This window comes from Martes martes (genome assembly GCF_963455335.1).
Source record: "Martes martes genome assembly, chromosome: 7".
Taxonomy (NCBI): domain Eukaryota; kingdom Metazoa; phylum Chordata; class Mammalia; order Carnivora; family Mustelidae; genus Martes; species Martes martes.
Window position 1 is genome coordinate 57,948,026 of NC_137894.1, and position 25,762 is coordinate 57,973,787.

Sequence of the window (25,762 nt, forward strand, 5' to 3'; positions counted from 1 at the left end):
AAGGTCTTCCCTGGCAATTTTTTTCACTGAACTTGAGGGGGAAAAAAACTAAATCTTTATTGATAAGAGATCCAAGATTTGTAGCCGTTAGTACCGTATTTCCTGCCCATGAAGGAAAACAAATCTTCAGTGAAAGAGAATGATTAACTGACAAGCAGAAAGAAGCAAGTCTGAGACAGAAGAGGGGGAGGAACGAAGGGAGAGAGACAGAGAAGTGCTAGTGTCTCCTGATGCTGTTCTAGGCTCTGATTTCAGATGTTCCCAAGGCCTGCACAGGCATCCTATACCCGTCCTGTGCTCTAGTTACAGGAAATGTCTGTATTCCTTCTAATAAATTCCATAAGATAGCTCATGTTGGATTTCTGTCATTGACCTAGTATTTTGAAAGATAAGAGAATTACTTTTTGGGGTCTTATTTACTCAATACATGTTAATATAGCTTAAATTCATGTAAAATTTTAAGATATATATAGCGATATCTACTAGACTCATCCCTGCTTATCTGTTATGACAACATTCTGGTCATTTCTTTGACACAGTCATTCCAGCCAGGTTATCTCCAACTTATATCTCTATAATGTGGTTTTGGATCCCTAGGCAGTTTGCATTACTCTGAGGGAATGATACACTAACATTCAAATCTACAGTAATAATGATTGCTACTATTTTTGAGTATCCGCTATGTAATGGCACTTTGATAATATTTTATGTAAATGCATTCTACTAAGGCAACCATATTTATTTTCCAACCAAACCAAAAAGTCACAATTTTTCACCATTATCATCCATTTTATAGATGAAAAAAACTATAGTAAAATAACTTGCCAAATAATTTGGTAAATGGTTGAGTCAGGAGTAGATTCCAAAGACCATGAATGCCATGTGGTCTCCTGTGGCCCCCTCTGTAATCTGTTCACTGCCCACAGGCTATGCCACAAGCATGGCATTTTCCAGATCAAACCTGGGTGTGTGTGAGGTGAGGTGGGGTGGGGAAGAGAGTATTACATTCTCTCACTTACTTAACTCCAACTCCCACCTCTGATGGTGAGATTGAAGATTAAGGATTTCAGTTGTATTTGTTTGTCTTTCTGGATACCAGATATTCAACATCTCTATGTTGAATAGGGAATAGGCTGAATGTGAGGGAAAATCAAGTGTAGGACATGAATAAATTATTTCTTTGGTATGGAACCAAAGTATCCCATTCTTTTTTTTTTTTTTTTTTTTTTTTTAAGATTTTATTTATCTGACAGAGGGAGAGATCGCCAGAGAAGGAACACAAGCAGGGGGAGTGGGAGAGGGAGAAACGGGCTTCCCGCAGAGTAGGGAGTCGGACGCAGGGCTCCATCCCAGGATGCTGGGATCATGACCCCACGACCTGAGCCAAAGGCAGATGTCTAATGACTGAGCCATCCAGGCATCCCTCCCATTCTTATTCTTTACTCTTTGCCTCCCTCTTTAATATATGCATAATATTCTATTTCATCATCCAAGAAAATTAGAATAAAACATTCCTTTGAATTTTCTGTAGTTCTTAATAATCTATTTTTCTTAGGTTTGAGGACACTTTTTAAGATCTTATGGAAAATTACTATTTTTGATTTTTTTAAAAGATTTTTATTTATTTGACAGACAGAGATCACAAGTAGGCAGAGAGGCAGGCAGAGAGAGGAGGAAGCAGGCTCCCCGCGGAGTAGAGAGCCCGATGCGGGGCTCGATCCCAGAACCCCGGGATCATGACCTGAGCCGAAGGCAGAGGCTTTAAACCACTGAGCCAACCAGGCGCCCCACTATTTTTGATTTTTAAAAAAGATTTTATTTAAGTAATCTCTGCACCTAGTGTGGGGCTCAAACTCACAACCCTGAGATCAAGAGTCGTGTGTTCTTTGGACCGAGCCAGTCGGGCGCCCTAAGATCTTACGAAAACCTATAAGCATATACCCCAGTGTGCAAAGCAATGTAGAGAGCATTTATGGACTTAACCCAGCTTCAACAATGGTCAGCACATGGCCAATTTTGGTCCCTGTGTACCACACTCACTTCTCTGTCTCATATTATTTTAAAACAAATCCCAAACATAGAATGTCATCAGTAAGTACTTCAGTATATACTTTTAAAAATAAGGATTCTTAAGAAAAATATACATTAAAATGCCTAAAACAAAATGAATATTAATTCCTTAATATCATGGAATACCCAGTCAGCATACCAATTTCCAAATACAAATAATTATATACTAATGTAATATGAGTCTATGTGTACACATAATTATATACTAATGTAATATGAGCCTATATATGTATACATATACACACAGTTTTTAGAAAAAATATTCACTATTTTTTCTTTTAAAAATAGTGAATATTTATTTATTTATTTGAAAATATTCACTGTGACTGAAGTGCCCCTTAAGTCTCTTTAATCGAGAGGGTCCTCCTCCACCTTTCCTGGGATTTTGAGGGCACACTTTCTTAGTTAACTAAAGCTAAGTCCATCTCAAGTAGACATTGGTGGTTGCTGGGCAGGTAACAGGACTCAAAGCCACTGGGGACAGAGAGGGTTGGGGAACCACAGGCATAGTAAGTGTGGGGAGCTCTTTCTTTGGGGCTTAAAGCAGAACCAGACAGTTGAACCCCAGGGTCACTCTCTGAGACCAAGCACCCTGCTTCTCCTTGGCAGTAACAGAAGAGCCGGGCAGCTGGCAGCATGGGTACTCCAGCCAGGTTCTGGGAAGCAACACATCAGAAGCTGGAGTGACTCACTGTGCGACCTCAACTACCTGGAAGTAGAAGTAAATGGTGAACCCACCAGAGCAGGTTTGGATGGAGTAAATCTGGAGCCCATGATGCTGATGAACTGAAAAAAGCCCTGGCATTGAATAACTGGATGCCAAATTCACCAGAATGATTAACTGCTCATCAGTTTTAAGGATGCTCTGTAGGCTGTACCCCATTCTAACACAATGGACCCATAAATGCTAAAACTAGGACATTTCTTGGCCTCTTTAATGCCCTTGGTGCCCTCTTAAAATGGGGTTGTTCACAAGATGACAAAAACAAGTCCTGGAAGGGGGTTCAGAGAGATCAGTGAAGGGAAGCCAGACCTGGCTGTCTTTGCTCCTCCACCCCAGAAATTCCCAGATGACTTCATCTCTGAGCACCTGCCTACTTTGGTTAGTCCATTCTCTCCTCCACTGTAAAACCGGTCATCTCTGCTTCTCCCTCCCCTGCCAAGAACAGTGCCTCTGGTTTCTAGTTCTTTTGTCCAGTTCAGTGAATCACTGGTGTCCCTCAGTCCAAGCTCCGTCCCGGCAGCTTGAAGATTTTGGAAATACCTCCGCAATCTCCCCAAGGCCTTTGACTGTTCTCTGGAAAAACCCAAAGTACTCAACATGGCCTGCCATACCACCACCCACCACCTCTTTCACTCTGCAGAACAATCAGAGATGAACCAAATTGTAGCATCTTTGTTTCTTCTATGTATCTTTCCCAGTTTCTATGTCTTAAGATTCCTTCAGAAAGTTTATTAATAAAGACAGATCTTCTCATTGTTTCTGAAAGTAAAGCTTCTTTTCAACAAAAGCCACCTGACTTTCTCTACGGATTAAAATAAAACAAACACATCTTGAATTTTGAGTTAATGGAAGTATTTTTGTTTGTTTCCTTGTTTTTGTTTTTTTTTTTTTTAAGATTTTACTTATTTGACAGAGAGAGAGATCACAAGCAGGCAGAGAGAGAGGGGGAAGCGGGCTCTCTGCTCAGCAGGGCTCGATCCCAGGACTCTGAGACCATGACCTGAGCCTAAGGCAGAGGCTTAACCCACTGAGCCACCTAGGTGCCCCTGTTTCCTTGTTTTATTACAACTATGGTCAGCCATGGTTATCATAATTAGCACTCAGCAGTAAAAAGAAATGAGTAGCTACTCTTCTTGTAATGCCGTTCATTCCTCATTAGACCCATTTTAGTTGCCAGACAACCCTCACTTTTGTGTCCCACATTTGAAGAGACTGTGCTGAAATCATTCCTTAAAAATCCATTTTAGGTTTGAATAGCAACTCTGTGTGTGAGCACAGCTCTACAAATACTAATACTGACTATAAGATCGTAATCGTTTAAAATGCGAATGGTGGAAAACAAAGAGTTTGTTACAGTGACTCTACCACGGAAAAGTTACCATGATTATCGCACATGTGAAAAACACGTATTCAAGAGAATCCAGATACACCGAACAATGTCAGTACGGCTTATCTTGCCGTACTAACATTGGATGACTACGATTTTCTTCTTTTTGCTACACTATGTTTTCTAAATTGGCGTAAATAAGCGTAAATAAGTTTTAAAGTTATTAAAATTTAAAAAGTAAACATGAGGGCTGAGTTACAGTAAGATCTTTGTAAATGTAAGAACTGGTCATATGGTACAGATTAAGTGACAATATATGTCTAAGGTGTATTAATACGAACACCATGTTGTTCACAGTAAATACTCAGGAGTTAACTATTACTAAGTAATATTGTAAAAGTCTATGTAAGTGGTAAATTGGATGCTGTGTATTTTGTTTATTGCAGAAAAAAATAAGAACAGACTCACTCTATACTAATAATTTAGAAGAAATGGATTTAGATTTGGTTGGTTATGTACGTCTCCACGGTGAGGGTACTTCAAAGAGATCAAAAGTACGTTCTTTAAATACATAAATAGGTAAAGGACTTTCTTCAAATTTACAGTCAATATAATGATCAAGAACACATGACAACTTCCCCCAGACACTGTCAATACCAGAAATCACTTCAATACCGTCATAGTAAGGGGAAACTGAGGCTCTGAGTACAAAGTGACTGTCCAAGCTCCCTAGTTTTAAGCCAATGACAGTCTCAGAAACAAAACTGGAGGCTTTTTTTTTTTTTTCTCAGCAAAAACCTACTGACAAACTTTCACTGATCACCTGTAAGACTAGTATATGGAACTATCATCATATAATGGATTTATTTTGTTTGAAACTTTGATTAAAATGACAATGCGACATTCACTAAAACTTTGTAATAAGGATTTTTTTTAAGTTTAGAGTATATAAAGGAAAAGATTTAAAAAATGAGGAACAACAAAAAAATGTAAAATTTCTAAACATTAAAATCCTAAAACTGGCATAAAAAATGGAAATGGGATGCAGGTGCAGGAAATGTCCATAGCAAATGGTATTCAAAGAGTTAATAGCTTTATCATATAAAAAGCTTTCGCAAACCTCTAATAATAAGAACATTAAACAACGAGTGATAAATAGGTAAAGGATATGAACAGTCCACACAGTTGGAAATACAGTTAGCAAACAAACTTATGAAAACATACTCAAGAGAAGCTTGGATAGAGATATACATATATATCTCAGTAGTACCTGTTACCATATAATGGGAAATGGAGGCAAATGATTACATAGATGCAATCAGAAAGAGAGACAGCATATAACGCATTTAGAACAGAGGTCACAAAACTGAGACTGGGTTGGCCAAAAATAAGGGACAGTTTAATGATGGAGAATTTTTAGAGGATATAAAGTTAAAAACAAAACAAAACAAAATCCAGATAGCTTCAACTCCAGAATGAGACTCCCTGAGTTTTTAAGTTCCACTGTGGCTTTAAGACAAATTTGCAACTTCACTGATGTTTCATTTCCTTATCTCAAAGGTAAATTGTTCCTTTGTGAAGTTGTTATATAAGATACTTACAGGAAAGAAGACAAAAGATGACAAATAATTACTTCTCCTATTTAGGTGATACAAAGTAACCTTTCCAGTTTTCTGCCCTGCTTCCCACAGACACTTTGCTAAGAACCCTCTGCAGCTGGGAGGAGGTGGTGGGCTGGGAAAGGGTTAACAATGCCTCTTGGTTGGGGGGGTGATTCATCAGGAGTAGCATTTGTCTATTTCCATGGTGTGAACAGAGGCCAGAGGAGAGGCACACACCACAGAAAGCCCCCCCCACATGGCATCCACACTGTGCGGATACAATAGGCAAAACCTTGAGAGCACAGAGAAGAGTAAAATGTGGTCGTACATTAGGAAATGGTGAGTCTAGGGACTTCTTGCCTTCATTTTTAATATCATTGTAAGCCGACACGCTTTAATTTTTAATGGAGGTTGTGCCTAACGACTGGCTTAAAAACTCCAGAAAATGCAGCACTGATTTTGCAGGTTAAGACTTTCGGGACTATTCCAGTGCGGAATCGACTGTGGTGCCTGTGAGGCTGGCTGGCCCTGCTCCCCCTTGTGGTCTTTCCCTAACTGGGAGGTGGCCCAAACTACCTGCAGACCAAGGCTCACAGTCCAGCAGCTGGAACTGCTCCAGGCAGAAGAGGGCCTGGGGGTGGGTCCTCCAGAGGCCTCTGCCATCAGGACTGTTTCAGCCAACCATTGAGGACAGTGCGTTTGCTTTCACACCATTTCCTACTGTGTTTCTACCATGGACTTAATAATCTTTTTTTTTTTTTTAAGATTTTATTTATTAATTTGACAGATGGATAGCACAAGTAGGCAGAGAGAGGCAGGCAGAGAGAGAGAGAGAGAAGAGGAAGCAGGCTCCCTGCGGAGCAGACAGCCTGATGCGGGGCTCGAACCCAGGACCCTGGGATCATGACCTGAGCCGAAGGCAGAGGCTTTAACCCACTGAGCCACCCAGACGCCCCTGGACTTAATAATCTTCATGTCAACAAGTGGCCTTAAAAAAATCTGTTGGAAAAGTGGCACTTTTTAAAAAATATTATTTATTTATTTATTTATTTGTCAGAGAGAGAGAGAGAGAGAGAGAGAGTATAAGCAGGAGGAGCTGCAGGTAGAGGGAGAAGCAGGCTCTCCACTGAGCAGGGAGCCCAATGAGGGACTTGATCCCAGGACCCTGGGATCATGAGCTGAGCTGAAGGCAGATGCTTACCCGACTGAGCCACCCAGATGCCTCAGAAAAGTAGTACTTTGGGGAAGTACTTAGACGAAGCACCTCTCCTGCTTGCCAGCATTGCCACTACCTCCAGGCCTCCGACCTCTGGGGAACACGCACACAACAAGAAGCAAAGCCCTAAAGCACCCCAGTTAACTGGTCTGAGTGTGGCTGACAGGTGGAAATGAAGGCAAGGAATACTGCCTTGGAGTGCAAAGAATGAAAGTGTAGTTATAACAGACACCCATGTTGTTAATTTCCACGGTCAAACGACTAACGGGCGGAAGTTTTGAAGGGAGTCTGCACACCTGAGAAGGGCCAGCAAGTGTGCTAGAAAACAAGATTTCTCCAAATCAATTCATGGGTCGCCTCCCTGAAAACCACAGTGACTGGGGCTGAGTGGGTTAAGCCTCTGCCTTTGGCTCAGGTCATGGTCTCAGGGTCCTGGGATCGAGCCCCTCATCGGGCTCTCTGCTCAGCGGGGAGCCTTCTTACACCTATCTCTCTGCCTGCCTCTCTGCCTACTTGTGATCTCTCTCTCTCTGTCAAATAAATAAATAAAATCTTAAAAAAAAAACAAACACCACAGTGACTGCGGTGAATGAAAAATCTCTGGAGGTGACCTTTAAGAATCTGAATGAAACCCTCCCTCCCCTGAACAATTACTGCTCAAGTTCAAGTTGGAGAACCTCTAGTAGAGTAGAAAGAACAAGAACCTCAGAGATAAGTCAACCAGAGTTCAGATGCCAGCAGCTCTCCCACTAATGAGGTGGGCCACTTTCCACAGGCTATGTAACATCCCCAAGCTTCAACACCCTAGTAATTAATAAAGCAAAATAATACCCACCTCATAGGGTCGCTGTGAAGATTCACGGGCCCAGCTCAGGTAAAGGCCCAGCACCCCACACAGCCCACAGTTAGTGTTCGGCTACTGTCTGTCAGTCTCTCAGCAGCAACCCTTATCTCTCTGGATGGACTCACCGATTTAATGTGCTCAGGATTCCTGAGACACTGTCAACCTTATGCACTGACATTTTTCTATCACAGAGGGAGGGCTGCCATGGACACCACCACAGAGAAGAGCACAGATGAGAGTGAAGGGGACCTCCCACCTCCTTCTTTCTCGAGCCTCGCAATCACTGTACCTCATACCCAAGAGAGGGCAGATGCGTCAGGCTGGGGCACTGGGTGCTGCCAGCCCGTCGAAGACGCAGCAGAGGCACTCCTGGGAATCAATAGCATCTTGGTCACAGAATGCTAATGTGCTCCAAAGGGTTAACAACAGTCATGACTGGCAGCTTCTCTGAGGCCTTGACGCCTTACAACATGGGTGTCCCAAGGACCATTCTTACAAGTGACACCCCAGCAACTGGGGGTCCCACTGAGGAGACTACTGAGTCAGCTCTGGTCTTCCTCACAAAGGACCTGTCATCCACAACAGACAGGGCTTTGAGTCCCTTCTTAACACTTGGCTTTGTTCCTTGGAGCTGCCCGTTCTAGGGTCAAGTGACCTTCAAGATCATGGCCCTGGGCTTCTGGTCATGTGTCCTTGCTGCCTCTGGGCAGCTCGCTTTGGTGCGCAGACTGTGAGTTGCAGAGTGGTGAGGAAGACCTCGCCCTCCCTTTGCCACAGAGGGAACTGTGTGTGGTCCCAACACATGTGTGTCTGCCTTCTTTGGCTCCGATTTTTAACAGTTTTTGCCCTTACTAAGTTGAGGTCTATAAAATGTTTTCAACACCTAAGTGTTCCATGGTGCCGAAAATATCCCTATTAGCTTGGGAGGTCTTTGTATAGCACTAGTACAATGCGTATGGTGATTTTAATTAACACTTTGTTCAAGATAGAGTTTCAGGGGGACATATTCACAGGGGGTCCAATGAATATTTCTCATATTGAATGGAGTTTAATTTCTCACCTGGAGGACTCCAGACCTGCAGAATGTGGGTACAGGGTTCAGGACTATTCTGTGTCCCCTGCACGAAGGGAGGCCTCCCTAGGAGAAAGGTCTGAGCGCACCCCAGCTCAGGTCGCAAGTGGCTAGTGGGGACAGAGGAAAAAGCACACAAGCAGCATGTTTTCTTTCTAGACCTGGGGGCATGAGGCAAATTGCCACAATCCTCAGAGACTCAATTTATTTTCTCATTTGTCCAATGGAGAAATACCACCTGACCTGTCAATTTCAGAGTGGTTTTGAGTTTAAAAGAAAACCAATACATATGGAACTCCAAGAAAAATTAAACAACACTCTATAAATATAAGATATTAGCTAAGCTGCATTTCCCTTCACACTGACAGGTACGACAAAGACGCTGAATATCCTCCCACACCCCACCTGGGAGCAGGAGGGCTCCTTGCCGGGGGTCCCTTTCTGGGACATGTTTGCAGTTTTCTTTCTGATGCAGTTGAAAGCTGTCTTGCATTCAGAAGGCAGCAAGGGAAGAGTTCTGTGAATTTGGACATGTGAAGCCTTCCGTTTGGCCCCAAATGTTGGCAGCCCTCTTAAAAAGTGAAAACATTAAAAACCAGATGATCTCATAGGTCTTTCCTACCCCTGAAACAGATGGTGTGATTCACATATGTTTGACATAAATGTACCAGGTTGTGATGATTTGCCTCATTATGCTCAGCTGAAGAGTAGATTAACGAGCAATAATACGCCGAGAAGGTAAAGCATGACCATCTGATTACTACCAAAGGTGGGAGTGGCTTGTTTCATGGCTGAAGCAGCGAACTATGACTCAAGGTTCTGAGTTTCTCATCACAGGTCTGTGACCTTGTCTGTGACAATGAGAGGCTCGCTGGAGACCTTCAAGAATACCCTTAGTTTGGATGTGCTGGTCAGCCACCCTTTAAAGCACTGTAGCAAGTTCCTCCTCTGAGAACAGTGTGGGTGGTAATTAATGGTTAAGAGTACTAGAGAGGCGTCAGTAAAGATGCTAGATCCAAATGTCCATGACGCCTTAAACAGTATTCAGACTATTATCTAGAGATGCTAGGAAAATGCAGATCCCACAGTTTCCAGGAGGTCTCTCTGCTGCTTTTCCCCTCCAAGTCCACCATCTACCCTGCGTAACACTGTCCAGCAGACCTTCTGCCGTGATGGAAATAGTTTCCATTTACTCGGTCCAGCAGTAGTTACCACTCCTGGCTATTGAGCACTTGAACTATGGCTAGTGAGGCTTACTGGGAAATGTTGGGAGGAACTACATTTTACATGTGATTTAGATTTAATTAACTGAAGTGTATATGTGAATAGCCTCATCTGGCTAGTGGCTACCATACTGGATAGCACAGACCTAGTTAATCCCATTCTCAAAGCACCTGCATGAAGGTGAGGTTGAGAAAGCAGGACAAAGTAAATTAACTAATTACTCTTTATGTTCAAAACAGGCTTTTTTTCCCCAAGTTGGTGGGAGTGGCCAAAGCCAGAGTCTGAAGTGCGAGATTACCAAAAAACAAAAGTTTCGCCTCATTTCTGTACTATTTCCCTCTCTTTTCACTGGTTTTAAAATGAGAAGTCATCTAAACTCATTAACAAAAAGCTAGGCTAGATTTGCTTTATGCTGCAGCAAAACTTTTCGGTACAAACCTGAGAAAATAACCAGTAAGATAAGGTTCAAGAGAAACACGAGGCCGGCCCTGCACTATTTTCGGATCACCTCTGAGGAGCCCTGCAGAAGCACAAGCAGGCTTTTTGCCCTGGATTGTTCTTTGTCAAGGGCCGCTAGCCATCCATCCCCAGCTAGGCTCACCTCTGTAGTTCAGGATCCGCTCCCCTCCCCCACTACACAGGGCCGGACAACCCAGCACTCAAAAATCACTCTGCGTCTCCCGCTCCCTCCAGACAAGCTGTGGCTTTTCTTTTTCACTTATTTCATATAAATTTCTGCGGCATGAAACTGTGTAGTACGTCTGCAAAACCTTGAGATCAGACTTTCCCGCTGCAGTCCCATGGCCAGGGAGCTGTGAGAACAGTGCTGTTCTCCCTACTGTGTCCTCACCCATGAAGAGAATTTTCTCAAACTCTGTGTATGAAGAATTTATTCTTCCTGCATTCCTTAGCTGATCGTTGTCTTGCCTCATGTATCTATTTTTCCTGAACAGTGTATCCCCCAGGTCTTCTAAGCTCTATTAAAAGAACAGGGGTCTGTCTGGTCCCTGTAATTCCCCTCATGCACTGCACAGCCTATGTCAGATGCAAGGGGTGGGGGGCGGTGGCTTAATCAATGCTTCCTGAGTGTGGATGAAAGACTATTGGATTCAATGGGATTTTTACAGCTTTTGGATGTAAAGATATTTTCTCAGTTTAACATATTCCAGAAAACAATGTATCTTTCGCCCTTGTAGGATTTGTTGTGGGGTGGGGGGTGGATTAAGCTTGATTCTTTAGGGGAAGGACTTCAGAATTGGTCCCGGATTTCTCAGGCTGATGTCATGATTATTGGAAGGTTAGGAAAACAGCCTTGACCTCAGCAAGCAGTTGCCAAATTGGCACACGAGGAAGAAAGTTAGCATGATAAATACCATTTCTCCGTCCCCGGTCCCCATTTTCTCAACAACGAAATGGAGAAAGAAGAAAAATCCTTATTCCTGAAACAGTTCACAGTGCCCTGCAAGAGACAGACCTATGACTCCCAAGACCCTGTAAGGAACTTTGCAGTTCATTCCACGGGGGAGTTGAAAGTAAAGTACAGGATGAACAAGGCTGCTCACAGCCATGTGTCCACCAGTCTCCTGACTGCTAGCTCCCTGCCTTGCCTGTGTATTTTCTAAAGCTATTTAAGAAGAGAAAACCACTCACCCTGCTCCCAAAGTCATTCCTTACCAAAAGATTAGAGCATAAATAGAAATTTAATTAAAACTTAAGACTAACCCAGTTATAATAAAAATGTTCCCTCTTTTCCCAGTTTAAAAAAAAGAAAACTCTACAACAATAAAGCAGCGATTCTCAAAGTGGGTTCTTGGATCAGCTGTACCAGCATCACCTGGGAACTTGTTAAAAATGTAAATTCTTCGGTGCCGCCCCAGACCCACCAGAGCAGAAACTTTGGGGGGTAGGCCCCAGCAATTTATTAAAAAAAAAAAAAAAACACCTCCATGTGATTCTGCATGAACATTTGAGAAGCAGTGCTTTAAATCAAGGTTGAAATCATCAAAACTACTCAATGTTGTAGTAGAGTATACTAAGAGTATCCCTAGAATGTTGTATCTTCCCTAATTCTATAAATAAGGTTTGATCAAGCAGTCAACACGTCCAGCCAATAACCCCTAGCTCTGAATTCTAACCCACATGTGCTCTCCATGTCATGCCGCCTGGGATCTGGTCACACCTCCCCTGCACCCCCAGGAGGCTCCATGAGGGCCTGGGCTGGGAAGGCACTTGGGAGCTGAGCCACATGTCCATGTCCCCTTCACAGTGGGAGAGACAGACTCAAAGGGGGCACTGAGAGGGGACAGTGATGCTAGAAATCTATGAATTTCCCATCAATTTCAAGCATACCTTTTTTGGAGCGGAGCCCATACTTAGTTCTTTCCCGTCACTATTTCACAAATAACAATCCCAAAAGAGACAGTGCTTATAAATTTTTTTTAAAAATGGGCATCTTTGCAGATAATTGCTCGTGAGCTACACGAAGTGGTGCATCCTTCATGCTGAGGATGGTGATGACGGCATGCAGTGTTCTAGACAAATTCAGAGTCAGTGTGGGTCTGTCTGCTTCTTCCCCAGATCCTTGACCTCCAGTCACAATACCTACTGACCAGAATCTTGCAGCCACACCATCCTGGCTTGACCCCGTCCTTCCCTAGCCCATCACAACCACCCTCCGATTGCAAGGGAAATTATGAAACTTGACTGTCCCCATGACCCAAAGGCTTTCAAATTTCTGTTTGCTGACAGTGTTTGCTCATGGAACCGAGGCTTTGTGCGCCCTAAGAACACCAGGGCAGAAAAATGTCCCAGCACCAGAGACACAGTAGCATTTTATGAGATTTCTCATCACGAGAAAAACCTCCATCCTAAGAGAAATGGAAATGCAAACTCTCCTCAGTAACTTTTCTCACTTGAAATCACACCTCTCATCACGACCTATTACACCCACACAGTCACGTGCCAGCAGCACTGCGCACGGTCTCCACCATTTCAAAGGCTCAGAGGATATTTTTAAAGCCCAAATACAATCTAGGTTGCTCTTCTACAAAGCAACTTTTTAGGGAAGGACAAAGTAATACAGAGATTTTTATGCATGTGGGCAGTTAGCCAACTCACCGAATGACTGAATGCAGCTGTCGATGAGCTCGTCCAGGCTGGCTCCTTTGGCTAAATGTCCCAGAGACACCATCATTCGGAACTGGGTGATCTGGGCCGGGATGGGATGGGAGGGGACGGGGCTGCCCGCTGGCTTCGCCTCTAGTCTGGCTTTTGTGGCAGCTCTGCAGCCATGAGAAGGTTTCCTGGGGAAAAAGAGGAGGCAGTGAGAGCGAGTAGAGCAGCGGGAGACAGACAAACCTGCAGCTCCAAGAACTGAAGGCAGATAGGACAGGAAAGGAGTCGAGATAAGACAATTAATCCTGAGAGCTGGGCTGATAGAAGACATACCCCTCCCACTTGGCAAAAGCACCCAATGGACTGGTTGGCTGTTAAAGAGATAACTCCCCAGTGAGTAAGGAGGTGAGATTTCAGGGCTGCAACCGGGGCTCTTCATCGTGGGCTGCAACTGCTTTGGCCTGCTGGCTGCAGCTCCCAGAGGGGAGATGCTGAGGCAAGACCGTCTTGACAATCCTTTGTGCCTAGCCATAATTGATTTTAGCGGGGAGTCCGCCGACTTGGTTCTGAAGAATTGCTTAATTCAGTCTCGTCTTCGGCTAAATTAATTCAACTTTAGAAATACCAGAGATGCTGCGGAAAGGCCAGGGACCCCCAGAAATACCTCTGGCCTTTGGGGGAGAAGTCAAAGACTAAGGACCCGCTTGCAGAGGATTATGGTGGTGGTGGTTAGATTTGAAGCTAATCCTGCCTTTCTTACAAATCTTGGCTTTAAGGTTCTGTTTTTCATTGCTGATAATACAGGCAGTCATTGAGTCATTTCTTACCACTAAATATTCTATTAAGTCCTTACTGATTAAAAAAAAAAAAAAACCCACAGAGCTAAAGAGAGCTTTACTCCAGAACTCCCTTTAGGGAGAAGTCTGGATCTGGAAATGGCTTAGGAGTCCAACAGGGTACCCTCACCCACTCTCACTTAGCTTTATCTTTGGTCATGACCTCATGAGTACATGTCAAGTTGTTTGAAAAAGGATATATGAAAGTTAACTAAGCATTTTACTTTCCTCCCATTTAGACACACTCGCAGATACATATCTATAATCTTTTGAAGTTTAATAGTGATGGGTGTTGTTGGTAGTAACTTCTTCGAACATATAATTAATTCTATGGTTTTGGTTATTTCATAGTTTACTGATAAATAGGAGACAAAAAAATATGTACCTCAGATCCATAACTTCAACTACTCACTCTATATTTTGATAAACACATAATGGCATCAACTAATAAGTGCTTATTCTGTAAGTGAGACACTGTGATAGGCCAGAGGGGCAGGGGACCGCAGTGGGAGAGTCTCTGGGAGGGGTCTCTGTAAACTGGAAAACGTACTCATTATGTTAGTTGTTGCTGTTGTCATATAAAGGTGAACGAGGAGTTCCTTAATTCAAAAATCTAGTTGGAGAACCAGACCTAGTCCATGAAAAGACAACCCTATAAATCTTAAGTGTCCTGTGGGTGTCAAGCCTGAGAAGTGTGATGTTCTTAGAGGAGAGAACCAGTTCCAGGTGGAGTGGTGGGGGGAGCAGCTCCAAGAAGACTGAATCTCATCCAGAAGGAGCCGAAACGCTTGGATCAAAATAAAATGCTGGGGCACACGTGGATTTCGGGAATCCAGCTAAGAGACTGTGTACTAAACTCTGGGCCATTCTCAGTCCACAGCCAGACTAGTGGAAGGAAGACCATGCCCTTTGAGCTCTGTTTCAAACTAGTTCCAGGATGCTGCCTAGCAGTGGCCACTGGACTCTGCTTCTGACCTGGGGTGAGGCCACGGAAATTGCTTCAGCTACTGGCTTCTGAGAATATACTAACCCAAGGAAGTGATTTCTGAAAGATCAAGTTGGTGCTACCAGATCTGATCAAGTGTCTGACCATTACTGATTTTGATCTAGGCCCTGTGATAACCCCAGGATCAGTATCTGAAAACAAGAGAAAATAATGAACATAATCAATTGAGTACCTATGATATGGCAAGCATTGTACTGGGGATTTAAATGATTTTCAAAGCTGATACCCCAGAAAGATCTTATCTCCATTTCATGAAGTTGAAACTGATTCTCAAAGCCAGTAAAGGACATAGCCAAGGTTGTACAACTCACCCGTGCTACATCTGGGCTTTGTACCTGGTGCCTCTCTGGTTTTATTTAATAAATATGTACTGTGCTTGGAACCATGAGCCCTTCACTACACAAGAATCTGCAAGTAGACGGTCACAGAAGGGCTGGAAAATTCAAGACAAAAAAAAATCCTCCAAAAGCAATGCTGCTACTCTAAAGGCTGAATCTCAGGTCTTATTCTTCCTGCAGGCCTCTGGAACAGTCCTCAGACACCAGAGCTAGGCAGACTCTTCATGGTCATTTCTATATGGGGAGGTCCAGGCTCTGAAAGCCAGTGCCACTGGCTGCTGGTGCGGAAGCCGGTAGAAGCCAGGCCTCCTGTGCCCCCAGGCCTTGCTCCCCACTCAGGCTCCCTTCCCTTCCTGAAAGTACTGACGACTCTCTAAACCTGGAGCTGAGTGTCCAAAGGAAATGGTTAGCTTCTGCCTTCACTGCTGCCTGTTCACCATGAAGACCTCCACCCAAGGCAAAGCGGGGAAAGATGAGAGTCCTTCTCAAGAGGAGTCCTTTTCTCTTAGGCCACCCCCATTACTTCTCTTCAGCCCCCCAAGAGGAGGCAACTGCTACTGGAGGCTGAGTCTCCACATCCGGCTTTTGCCCCTGGGGCTCACAGGTGTTAACTCTGGTCTCTCAACTGTCGGATCCAGGGAAAATTCCATTTTGTCTCTCGGTTGGTGGTATCGACCACCACCAAGGACTCTGAAAACTGCCCCTGGCTCTAATTCTAGTCACGTCTCCTAATGTCAGCAGGAGGGGAAACCACTTTGGTTCCCAAGGTAATTCTCAGAGGTAGATGCATTTACCAGAACATAAGAGGGACCAGGGGAGATTCAAGCAGAAAGAAGGAGCATGAAGGGAGTATTCAGGGTGGGGGGAAGGGAAAGTGAGAGACCTAGTCTAGGAGTATTGAGGCCAGACAGACTCAGAGGCTCTGGGCCGAGACACGACAGAGAAGAGAGGCTACTAAAAACCAAACTGCAACCCGAGAGGTCTGGGAAAATGGGGTTATCTGTGCCATAAACTAGGAAACTCTGCTCTTTTTGCTGGCAGTCTCCTGACCAGCTGCTTCCTGTCAAACCTGCAAACCCCTCTCTCTTCTGGTGAAATGGCTGTAGGTAAGGATGCATAAAATGTTCCATTACAGGCATATCTAAGGGTATCAAACAATCCACAGAAAGAACAGTCTAAATCTCCAAAGGCATATTTTTAAAGGACTGTAGCCAAATGTTCCCATGTAAATTAAAAAAAAAAAAGGCCGAGAGAGAAGCAGATAAACTTGAAAGTGTTTTCTGGGACCAGGAGCGGCCAAGGACCAGTGGGGTTTGCCACAAGAGGCTGTCAAAACTCCGAAATGGTTCAGGTCAGATCCTCTCCAGGCACAGGTGCCTCCCTGGAGGGCACACACACTTTAGGGTTGAACTTTTTATGAAATCTAGCCAAGATGAGGAAGGGACGAAATGGAGGAAGAGAACACAGATTTCCCCAACTTTCTCTGCAGTGGAAGGTGGCTTTAATTGGCTTCTGGTGAGGATTCTTTCCAGTCCTGTCCTCTCCCTCAGCCCCTACAGTACAGACGCAATGTAATTTACCAAGGCCCATCCCCCTCCCCCAAACTAGCTGAAGGTGCCCTGCTGTACCCTTGGGGCAACAAGCCCCCTACCCGCCCCCCCCCCCGTAGGGGGAGTGCAGAGAGGGCCAAGAGCCTTTGGCTGCATAAAGTCCAGCAGGTTAACCCTTCCTGCCGCTCCAGGGCCTGTCTGTACGGGCTGGGCATAGCGCAGTCACACCGGAGTCCACGTGGAGGGAGCTGGGCAGAGCACCACTTGTATGCTGCGGCCAGGCCCTCCCTGCTCTAGGGGGACACGCTCCAAGTTGCCTGTCCCCTCCAGGCCGCTTTCTCCTGCCAAGAGACTCTGCACTATCACCCTTCCTTCATCTTCAAGATCCTCATAAGACATCTCTCTTGAATAGCAGTTGGGGACAGGGGGATAAAGTTTCCACCCATCAAGCTGTGTGTTTAGGGGGGGCCGCCGCCGGCCTTTCCGGGCCCTGCCCGGGGTCCCCTGGGAGCCGGAAGAGGCCGCCAGGTGGCGCTGCCCAAGCCCCGTGCCCCGCGCCCGTAGCAGGTGCGGATTTTGCGTAAAGTCCGCAAGCGAGAGACCCAGGGGCCGGACGCCGGGGAGCCGGGGGAGGCGGGGGGGATCAGTGCAACTCCGGAGCTCGCGGCGCGCACAACCCAGCTCCCTGCCCCACTTGCCCCGCGCGCCGCTCCGCTCGAACTTGAGCCGAGCCCCCGGCCAGCCACCGCTCGCACCTCGGCTCAGCAACTTCCCGTAGAAGGAGGCGCCCTCGTCGTCCTCCCACTTCCCACCCACTCCCCGAGAGGGCTCAGGGGGCCGCCCGCCCCAAAAAAGGAAGCTGGCGCCGCCGAGGGCCCGGACCCCTACTCACCGCGGGGCCTCTCTCGCCTTGCCCAGGGTGCCCATGGCCACGGCCGGCGCTCCCGCGGCCGCCTCACCTAGCGCGCCGGGACGGGCTCGGCGGGGCGCGGCGCATCGCCGCCACCGCCGTCGCCGCCGCCCGCGGGGCCCCTCCGCCCCGGCCGCCCACCTGCCGCGCTCGGAGCCGGAGAGCCCGCCCGAGGCGCACCCGCAGGCACAAAGTTTCTGGGAGCGCGCCCTCTCGCCCTCCCGCGCGCGCGCACTCTCGCCCGCACCAACCACCTGACACGCGCTGATGCTATCGGCGGAGGAGCCGTGTGGCGCTCTTCGGCTGCTCTCCGAAACCCGCCCCCATCACTCGCGAGCGCCCCACCGCGCCGCCCGCCGCTCCCGGCCCCAGGCTGAAGTCCGAAGGGGAGCGGACTGCTGGGGAGGCTGCGGGGGGCGCCGCGGGGGAGGCGCGAGCCCGAGGGCTAGGGCTTCGCGGAGCGGTTCTGGGGAGGAGATCCCCCCGCACTTCAGTCCCGCTTCGCCGGGACCCCTGGCCCCTTCGCAGGGCCCCCTGTATCTATCGGAGCGCCGCCAGGGGCGGGGTAGGGAGCTAACTCCCAGGTGTGGCTGTGCCTCGGCCCGCGCCTTCCGTGCCTTCGTAGTAGCAATTTGCAGGACTTTGGCTGGAGATTGGCGCCCTGAACCCTGCGGGAGGCGGCGGGTGTGGAGGTGCGCGCCGGAGGTGTGATCCGTATCTGGCGGGAGACAGCTGCCTGGCGTCTGTGGGTGTGGGAGATGCGGGGAGCGGTGGGAAGAACTTTCTGACAGCAGGCAGGGCCAGGAATGGTGCCCTAGCTCTGCTTGGCCCAAACACAGCGATGATAGCAGTAGCTGACTGACGGAGTGCATTGTGCTGAAGGGCCTTCTACAAGTTGCTTCACTGAAGCCAATCCCCCAAATCCGGAGAGGTCACTATTTTCGAGATGGGAAAATGACGGTTTAGAGACTAACATGCCTCCTGTCACACAACCAGTAAACAGCAGAGAGAAATGTGACCTGGGCTGAGATCTGTCTGACTCCCTGTAATCGCTGCTGGGCTGTCCTAATAACACCTAATAACACACCCATTATCACTGTCACATGCCTTAATTCTGGCCACAATAATAGGTGTCTTCCCAGCCATAATGTTCTGGACCTTAAAGTCTCTCTCTGTGATTTCATTTCTATATGTCTTCATGTTTATATGCCACCTCCTAGAAAAAGAAACTTGCAAAGGTAAGTTACAAAGGTACACAACTTACAAAAAAAAGTGTGTGAAATAAAAAGTGAAAAATAAGTCATATAAAATGGAGCCAGAAGTGAGTCATTTTTTTTAAAATGCACCTAGAGTCCAATGCACTTGGCTACAAGTGGGACCAAAATTTATCTCCCAGATTTCTAGCAGTCATGTTCAAAAGGGAGCTTTGTATAAAATTCAATTTCTGTCACATGCAAGATCCAAAAAAAAAAAAAAAAATTGTTCAAGAGAACATCAACTCTTTTTAATAGTAAGACCACTAAGAAATTTCTCCAGAGAATCCTCATGAACATTGGGTAATTGAACCAAGTTCTAGTCACAGCCATATATATAGAAGGAGCACGTAGATATTTAATAGACATTAAGTTATAACACTTCTAGACTATACTGTAGATGCATATGTATATATGTGAAATGGAAGAACATACCCTTATGTAAATGCAAAGTTATTGAAAGTATATGTTCATATCTACATATACAGATAACTAGGCTATTTGGTGCATATGCACAATACTGAACACACATGTAAGCAGTTGCAGACACCTGTACATCTGAGTCCATTGTGTATATAAGTATAGAAATTATTAGTTATTCATTCAGTAATTGAGTTTTGTTGAGTTTTTCTAAAGAAAGAGGCCTACTTCTGCCTGGAAAGCATCTTTCTCTTTGGGTTCCTGAGAGCCCTGCATTCTGCATGCATCTAACTCTGTGTCTGAGCCCACCCTGAGCTCTTTGATGAGGCTTTCTAACTATTCCTACTTAAGCGATTTGTCTTTTCCAAACATCTAAAAAAATCAGAAGTCGGCTCTATCTCTTTCTTCATCTTCTGCCATGTGGTTAGTCTTCCTGGTGTTGTCTGAGGCACCTCTGACCTCAAGAACAAAGTTCTCCTTTTCTCTTGTTCTCTCTTCTGCTTCTCCTACCTCTCTGATGGGCAGTAGTCAGCATCTCTGTAGTAGTTGAGAAGGTTTGGGGACCACTGTCTTCCTCTGCCTGTTTCTTGGGTGAGCTCATTCCTTGGGACTCCGTCATTCTTCCTCTTTTCAATCAGGACATCTTACCTGATGTCCATGGACCTTTTACTTGGCATTTTGGTGGGTATCTGTGAAGCTTCTGAAACATAAAACACCCACTTTCATCAGATTTTCTGAATGATACATTACTCAGATTAGGTGTTTTTATTTTTTTCCATGACTTCGACAGGACCCATACGACTCTCCGTCTGAATATTTGACTTCAATATCTAATATCCACACCCACGTTTCCAACTGGTCACCTCCTTTGATTGTCCCAAAGGGCTTCCTCGCCATCTCCCTGGCCACATGGTGGTCTTGGCCCCCATTATCTCTGAATCTGGACACGTGTCATAGACTTATAATTGGCTTCCCTAATTACAGGACATCCTCTTCTCTGATCCTGCTTTCATTTCACTTTCAGAATTACCTGATCATGTCATTTCTCTGCTCCCAAACTGCCAAGGAATCCCCGTTGCCTACAGAATAAAGTGCGAACTTGTCAACATTGTGCCCCTTCAAAATCGGACCTCATCTGTGCAGCCTAGCCTCTGGCTGTGCCCTCCCAGGCACCTGACCTCTTAGGTTGCACCACAACACTCTTGCTATAGCCGTGCCCAGTGCCCTCGCAAGACTCTGCTTTTGCTTCTGCACTTCCTTCCTTTCACCTGGTAAACACACAAAGGCACAGTTTTACCCAAAGCATGTCAAACTGACAAATCACCCCAGAGGACACATACAGGGCTACCTCCCAGGTGCGGAGGGGTGCAAACCCAACTGCCTGCTTGTGCTTGGAGAACCTATCAGAGGCCACAGCTTCTACTCTGCTGCTTAACATCTATTCTTCCATTTAAGATATATATTCACTGGTTGCCTGCTTAGTGTCAGATGCCATCCTTGGCATTGAGCATCGGGTAGAGAACAAGACAGACAAGATCCCAGTTCACAGAAGCTTACATATCTAACAGGCAGACAGGAATCAAGTCAAAAAACGAACAAAGACACCACGGTTTTACACTCTCCGTTTCCAGGAGCTGCCACTTCAGAGTCGGGTTAGCCCTCCGTGATGAAGACACCATGAGGTGTCCCAGTTGAGGGCCCCACATGGACCTGTGAGGAGGCAGCTGCTACATTCAGGGGCACAGAGTTCCAGAGGAGAGTGACGAGAGATGGAGAAGGAAAGGAAGGAGCCAACGTGGAACCATCCTTTGCTCTCCTGCTGAGTGCTGCTCCTGTTTCTGAGACACGGAGAACTGGCCTCATTATTTTGCTGCCATGTTGGCTGTCCCAAGCAACAGCACACTGAACACTGTAACTTCCTGCTGCTGCTCACTTTGGACCAAGGCTAGAGGGCTTGTCCACATAAGAAGCAGCGCCATTTTGCTTCGTGCCTGTAAGCTGGGGGCTTATGGTGGAAATCCTGCTGGTTTCTTTCTCCTTGTGTGTCCTCTCATGGATGCAGCAGCATGCCTCCCTGGGAGCCTCTCTGGTTATGGGCCAGCTCTTCTGGACAGTGTTCTGTCCCCTTAAGGCACCCCCAGAAGTCTCCTAGGGAGACTTTATGAATGTCCTAGAATTATATTTTAAGATGGCTCATCCCAAATACAGAGCTTAATTGCAAATATCCATTCTTAATTTCAGCTGCTTTGAAGGATGCTGCCCGGCTCTGTGAAGCCCTTCCCCCACAGTCAGATTTATTTATATCACACAACCGATATTTTTTATTTTGGATTTTTTTTTTTTTTTGGCTTCTAACACAACAAACAAACAGAAATCCCCATTGTCTCATGGCTTTTACTCTCCTCAGATGGGCACCCCTTGAAGGGGGCTTTGAACAGAGGAGGAACGGGATGGGACTTCTGCTGCAATGGGGTCACTCAGGTTGCTGAGTTCCAAAGTGACTCATGAGAGGGAAGGATGGAAGGCTCTCTGTGGAAGTGGCCTTCATAGTTTCTGACTCCTAGGTCACCCAGGCCGGTGGCTTTCCAACTGCTTTGAACATTACCTCACGATGAAAAGTACGAAATTACACGTTTTACACTCTGTGACTCAGATGTACATTGACACTACACGTGAGACTGAAACACAAGCTCTGTGAAACACAATCCTTCAAATATATATTTTTTGAATGACATTAAGAAATGAATTCTGGTCAGGACCCACGAGATTGATCCAGGACTGTGTTGGGATCATAGTTTATGAACTATAGCTTCCAAGCCTACCTGTCGTGATAACAATAGATCTTGATGAATACCTCTGGAAAAGGGAACTGGTTGGCTCTGTGTATGGGGGGGCTGGCATCTTCAAGTTCATTGTTTCTCCTTTTGTAACTTTTATTTTTGTATTATGTGCAAGCATCTACTCAATAAATAGATCCTATTTTGAATCATTCTGTCAGAGAGCTTACTTTCTGATTCTGACCCGCATGGCTTTGAAAAACCAGAGGCTGGGGCCAGTAAAGGTGAGTTACCAGTGAATCTATTTTGTTTAAATTCATGAAAAAAGAAAGAAAGAAAGAAAGAAAGAAAGAAAGAAAGAAAGAAAGAGGGGCGTCTGGGTGGCTCAGTGGGTTAAGCCTCTGCCTTCGGCTCAGGTCACGATCTCAGGGTCCTGGGATTGAGCCCCACATCAGGCTCTCTGCTCAGCAGGGGGCCTGCTTCCTCCTCTCTCTCTGCCTGCCTCTCTGCCTACTTGTGATCTCTCTGTCAAATAAATAAATAAAATCTTAAAAAAAAAAAGAAAGAAAGAAAGGGAGAGAGAGAGAAAGAAAGTCAAACAATATGTTTTCCACAAGTATTTGGGAGGCAGAATGGCACAGTAGTTAAAAGCAGGAGCTCTGGAGTTCAACTGATTTTGGATTTCAGCCCTCATGCTTCCTGGTAATGTGACCCCGAGCAAGGTAACTTTTCTAAGCCTCAGTTTTCATGTCTGTAAAAATGGATGCAAGCAAAGCCTACCTCATGGGACCTTGCTAAGGATGATATGGCACGGTCTACGCCTAGCATGCAGTAACCGCTGAGGACACACTGTTTGGAGTGATGATTCTGTGCCAAGTTGTGGGCATTCAAAGTGATTGCTTTGAGAACCTAGTTAAGGGCTAAGAGATCACACTGAAGGGACAGTACCAAAGCTCTTGATTGATGGGGAGCCAACTTCTCAGAGGAAGTGAGGTCTGGGTTAATATGCAAAAGGTAAGATGAACAGTGAGCAGAACAGAGAGCAAAGGGGAGGATGGGGGAGGAGACAGAAGAGGACGGGTGGGGAGGGGAGGGGTGGAGACTGAGGAGGGGAAAGTCTTTCAGAGAAAAGGAAGGTGGGGAAGTAAGGAGAAGGAACAAGGCTTTGCTGAACTACAATACTCAGGGACTGACTCTGATCCCCCCCCCCCACCCCGCCCCTGCCAATGTATAAATAAGGTTTTCAAGTCTGACTTAATCTTATTACCTTGGCAGAATCTGAGAGGCTTCACACCTTGAAGAGTTCCCCATGAGCTCTTTAAATCCCCTCCACTTTAGATGTGATTCAATTAACACCACTCCTCAAGTCTGCCTTTGGGTGCTTGAAATGAACTGTTGAAAAAGGACCCAGTTAATTAAAATCCAACACTGGGCTCCTTTTCAAGTGGCTGGCATTGCAAACCCAAGGGCAATAACTTAAATGCTAAAACTAGTTTTGTAATGCAACCACTATCTTAAAACTCCAATTGTGCACCCAGCACCATACCCACATTAACGCTACTCAAATATTAAACATGTACAAAGACACATGGGTAAAAGCTGGGAAAAAAACCGTTCATAGAAAGATTCAAATAGCCTGGACCCGTCAAAGGATGTGGTTTTCTGGGTACAAAAATTGTTTAATGTGCACTCAAAAAGGTACTGTAATAAGTATGGTATAGAGACAAAAACTCCTGAATATTAATAGATGTATTTGCATATGAGCAGTGGAGAAAATCATTTTAAACTAATGGGGTGAGTGCTTTACAAACTGGGATCATCTGCAGACACATAGTTAAGAATCTAAAAGAAAAATTTTTTTCCCTTTAAAAAGGGATCACTCTTCCCTCCTATTTAGGAAATACTAAAGTGACTTATTTCACACCCAATTTATGAGCAATAGGTGGGGTTTGAACACCCAATCCCACTGCTCTGTGCCAAAGCTCAGTCTCTCCCTACCCCACCATGTGGGGAGTATCTTTTCATTCAGTCTGATCCTTTGTAATCCTGTAACAGGCTTCTGTATTCCTCTGGTTTTGGAAGTAGGAAGTGAGGCTCTGCGGGCCCCACTAAGAAGGGTGTTTCTTTGACCTTGTGGGTAACTGTGTTGTGTTTCATGAATAACAGAGTCACACCCAAGAGAACATCATGCCAATTAGAAATGCATTGACTGAAAAACAAAGCCCAAAGCTTCAATTTGCTGCAAGTATTGATTGACATTGATCAGCCTCCAAGCCTAATTGGCAACTGACTCAAACCTTTTGGTCAAAGTAATTTCTCAGCATGCATCTGAACGATCGCCAAAATTTACTGTAAAAGAAAACTGTCTTTTTTGTTTTATATTGCCTTTTTCCCCCTGTACCTTGCATCAAACTGGGGATCTTTTGAACAAAGCCTGTAGCCTGAGAAGTGTGTGTTGTGGCTTCATAAGTATGGATAGAGACCTCACTGCCAACCAAGAAAGTCAACTGGCTGTTCAGCTGAATTGATTTTAAATTAATCAGTGAAAAGCACTGCCATATGTTGTGATAAATCCAGTCAGTGCCCATTTAGGTGTGATTTTTCAAGTGTTCCAGAAGTGAGGCTTTGCTCCCTGAGAAAGGTTACCACATGCTGGACCTTAATTTGGCCCAGGCAGGTGTGATCCTGCTGGAGTGTTACTGCTTTGACGTCATAAGTTTGTATTTGGGTGGGGGCCGGTAGGGTGAAGAATTTGGGTTAGACTTATGATAGTAGGGACAAGTTGTATGTAATCAATGTTGGCAGTTGTCTAGAAAGTTCTCCTAAAAATCTGAGTTGTTGTGACTTTGGCCTGTTCCAGCCAGAGGGAGGTAATGGGTTGAGGAGGAGGTGGGGATGGATGGTAATTGAGTTTGCCTCAGGGCTCCCCCAGAGTACGGGCCATATTTTGATATCTGTGGGCCCCTTCCTCCACAAAAATGTATTTTATGGGGACTCCTGGGTGGCTCAGTCAGTTAAGCGTCTGCTTTCAGCTCAGGTCATGATCCCAGGGTCCTGGGATGGAGTCCCACATCAGGCTCCCCACTCAGCGGGAAGTCTGTTCTCCTTCTCCTTCTGCCTCTCCCCCTGTTTGTGCTCTCTCTGTCTCTCTCTCTTAGATGAATAAATAAAATCTTTAAAAATATATTTTATGATTGTATTAGCATAAAGATGAATATCGTCCAGGATGAATTTATTATTATATATTCACTCATCAATTTTTTCCCTTCTAATTTTGAAAGAAATTAAATTAAAACAATTTCATGAGCCTAAACAGTGGGCTCTAGGCACTGTACCTCCTGGATTTGCCGGCCCTGGGAGTTAGGCTGTCTTCATGAAAGACAGATTGTTCTTTCTTGGGTCCAGGCAAGTCAGTGGCTTCTAGATGTTGAAAAATGTTGGTATAAAATAAGGGACAAAGTGAGCTTTAGGAGGAGCTCC

The 25,762-nt window shown here is 45.5% G+C and overlaps 1 protein-coding gene across 1 annotated transcript in view; it reads right to left on the minus strand.

Moving 5' to 3' along the window:
* Window positions 1–17,939, minus strand: part of RASGRP1 (RAS guanyl releasing protein 1) — an 81,283-nt gene extending 63,344 nt beyond the window's left edge. The window contains exons 1-2 of the mRNA XM_080809223.1: window positions 17,815–17,939; window positions 13,196–13,380 (exon numbers count right to left, since the gene is read on the minus strand). Of these exons, the coding sequence (XP_080665349.1) occupies window positions 13,196–13,380; window positions 17,815–17,849 (220 nt within the window). The 5' untranslated portion in view covers window positions 17,850–17,939. The remainder of the gene's footprint in view (window positions 1–13,195; window positions 13,381–17,814) is intronic.
* Between the last annotated feature and the right edge of the window lie 7,823 nt (window positions 17,940–25,762).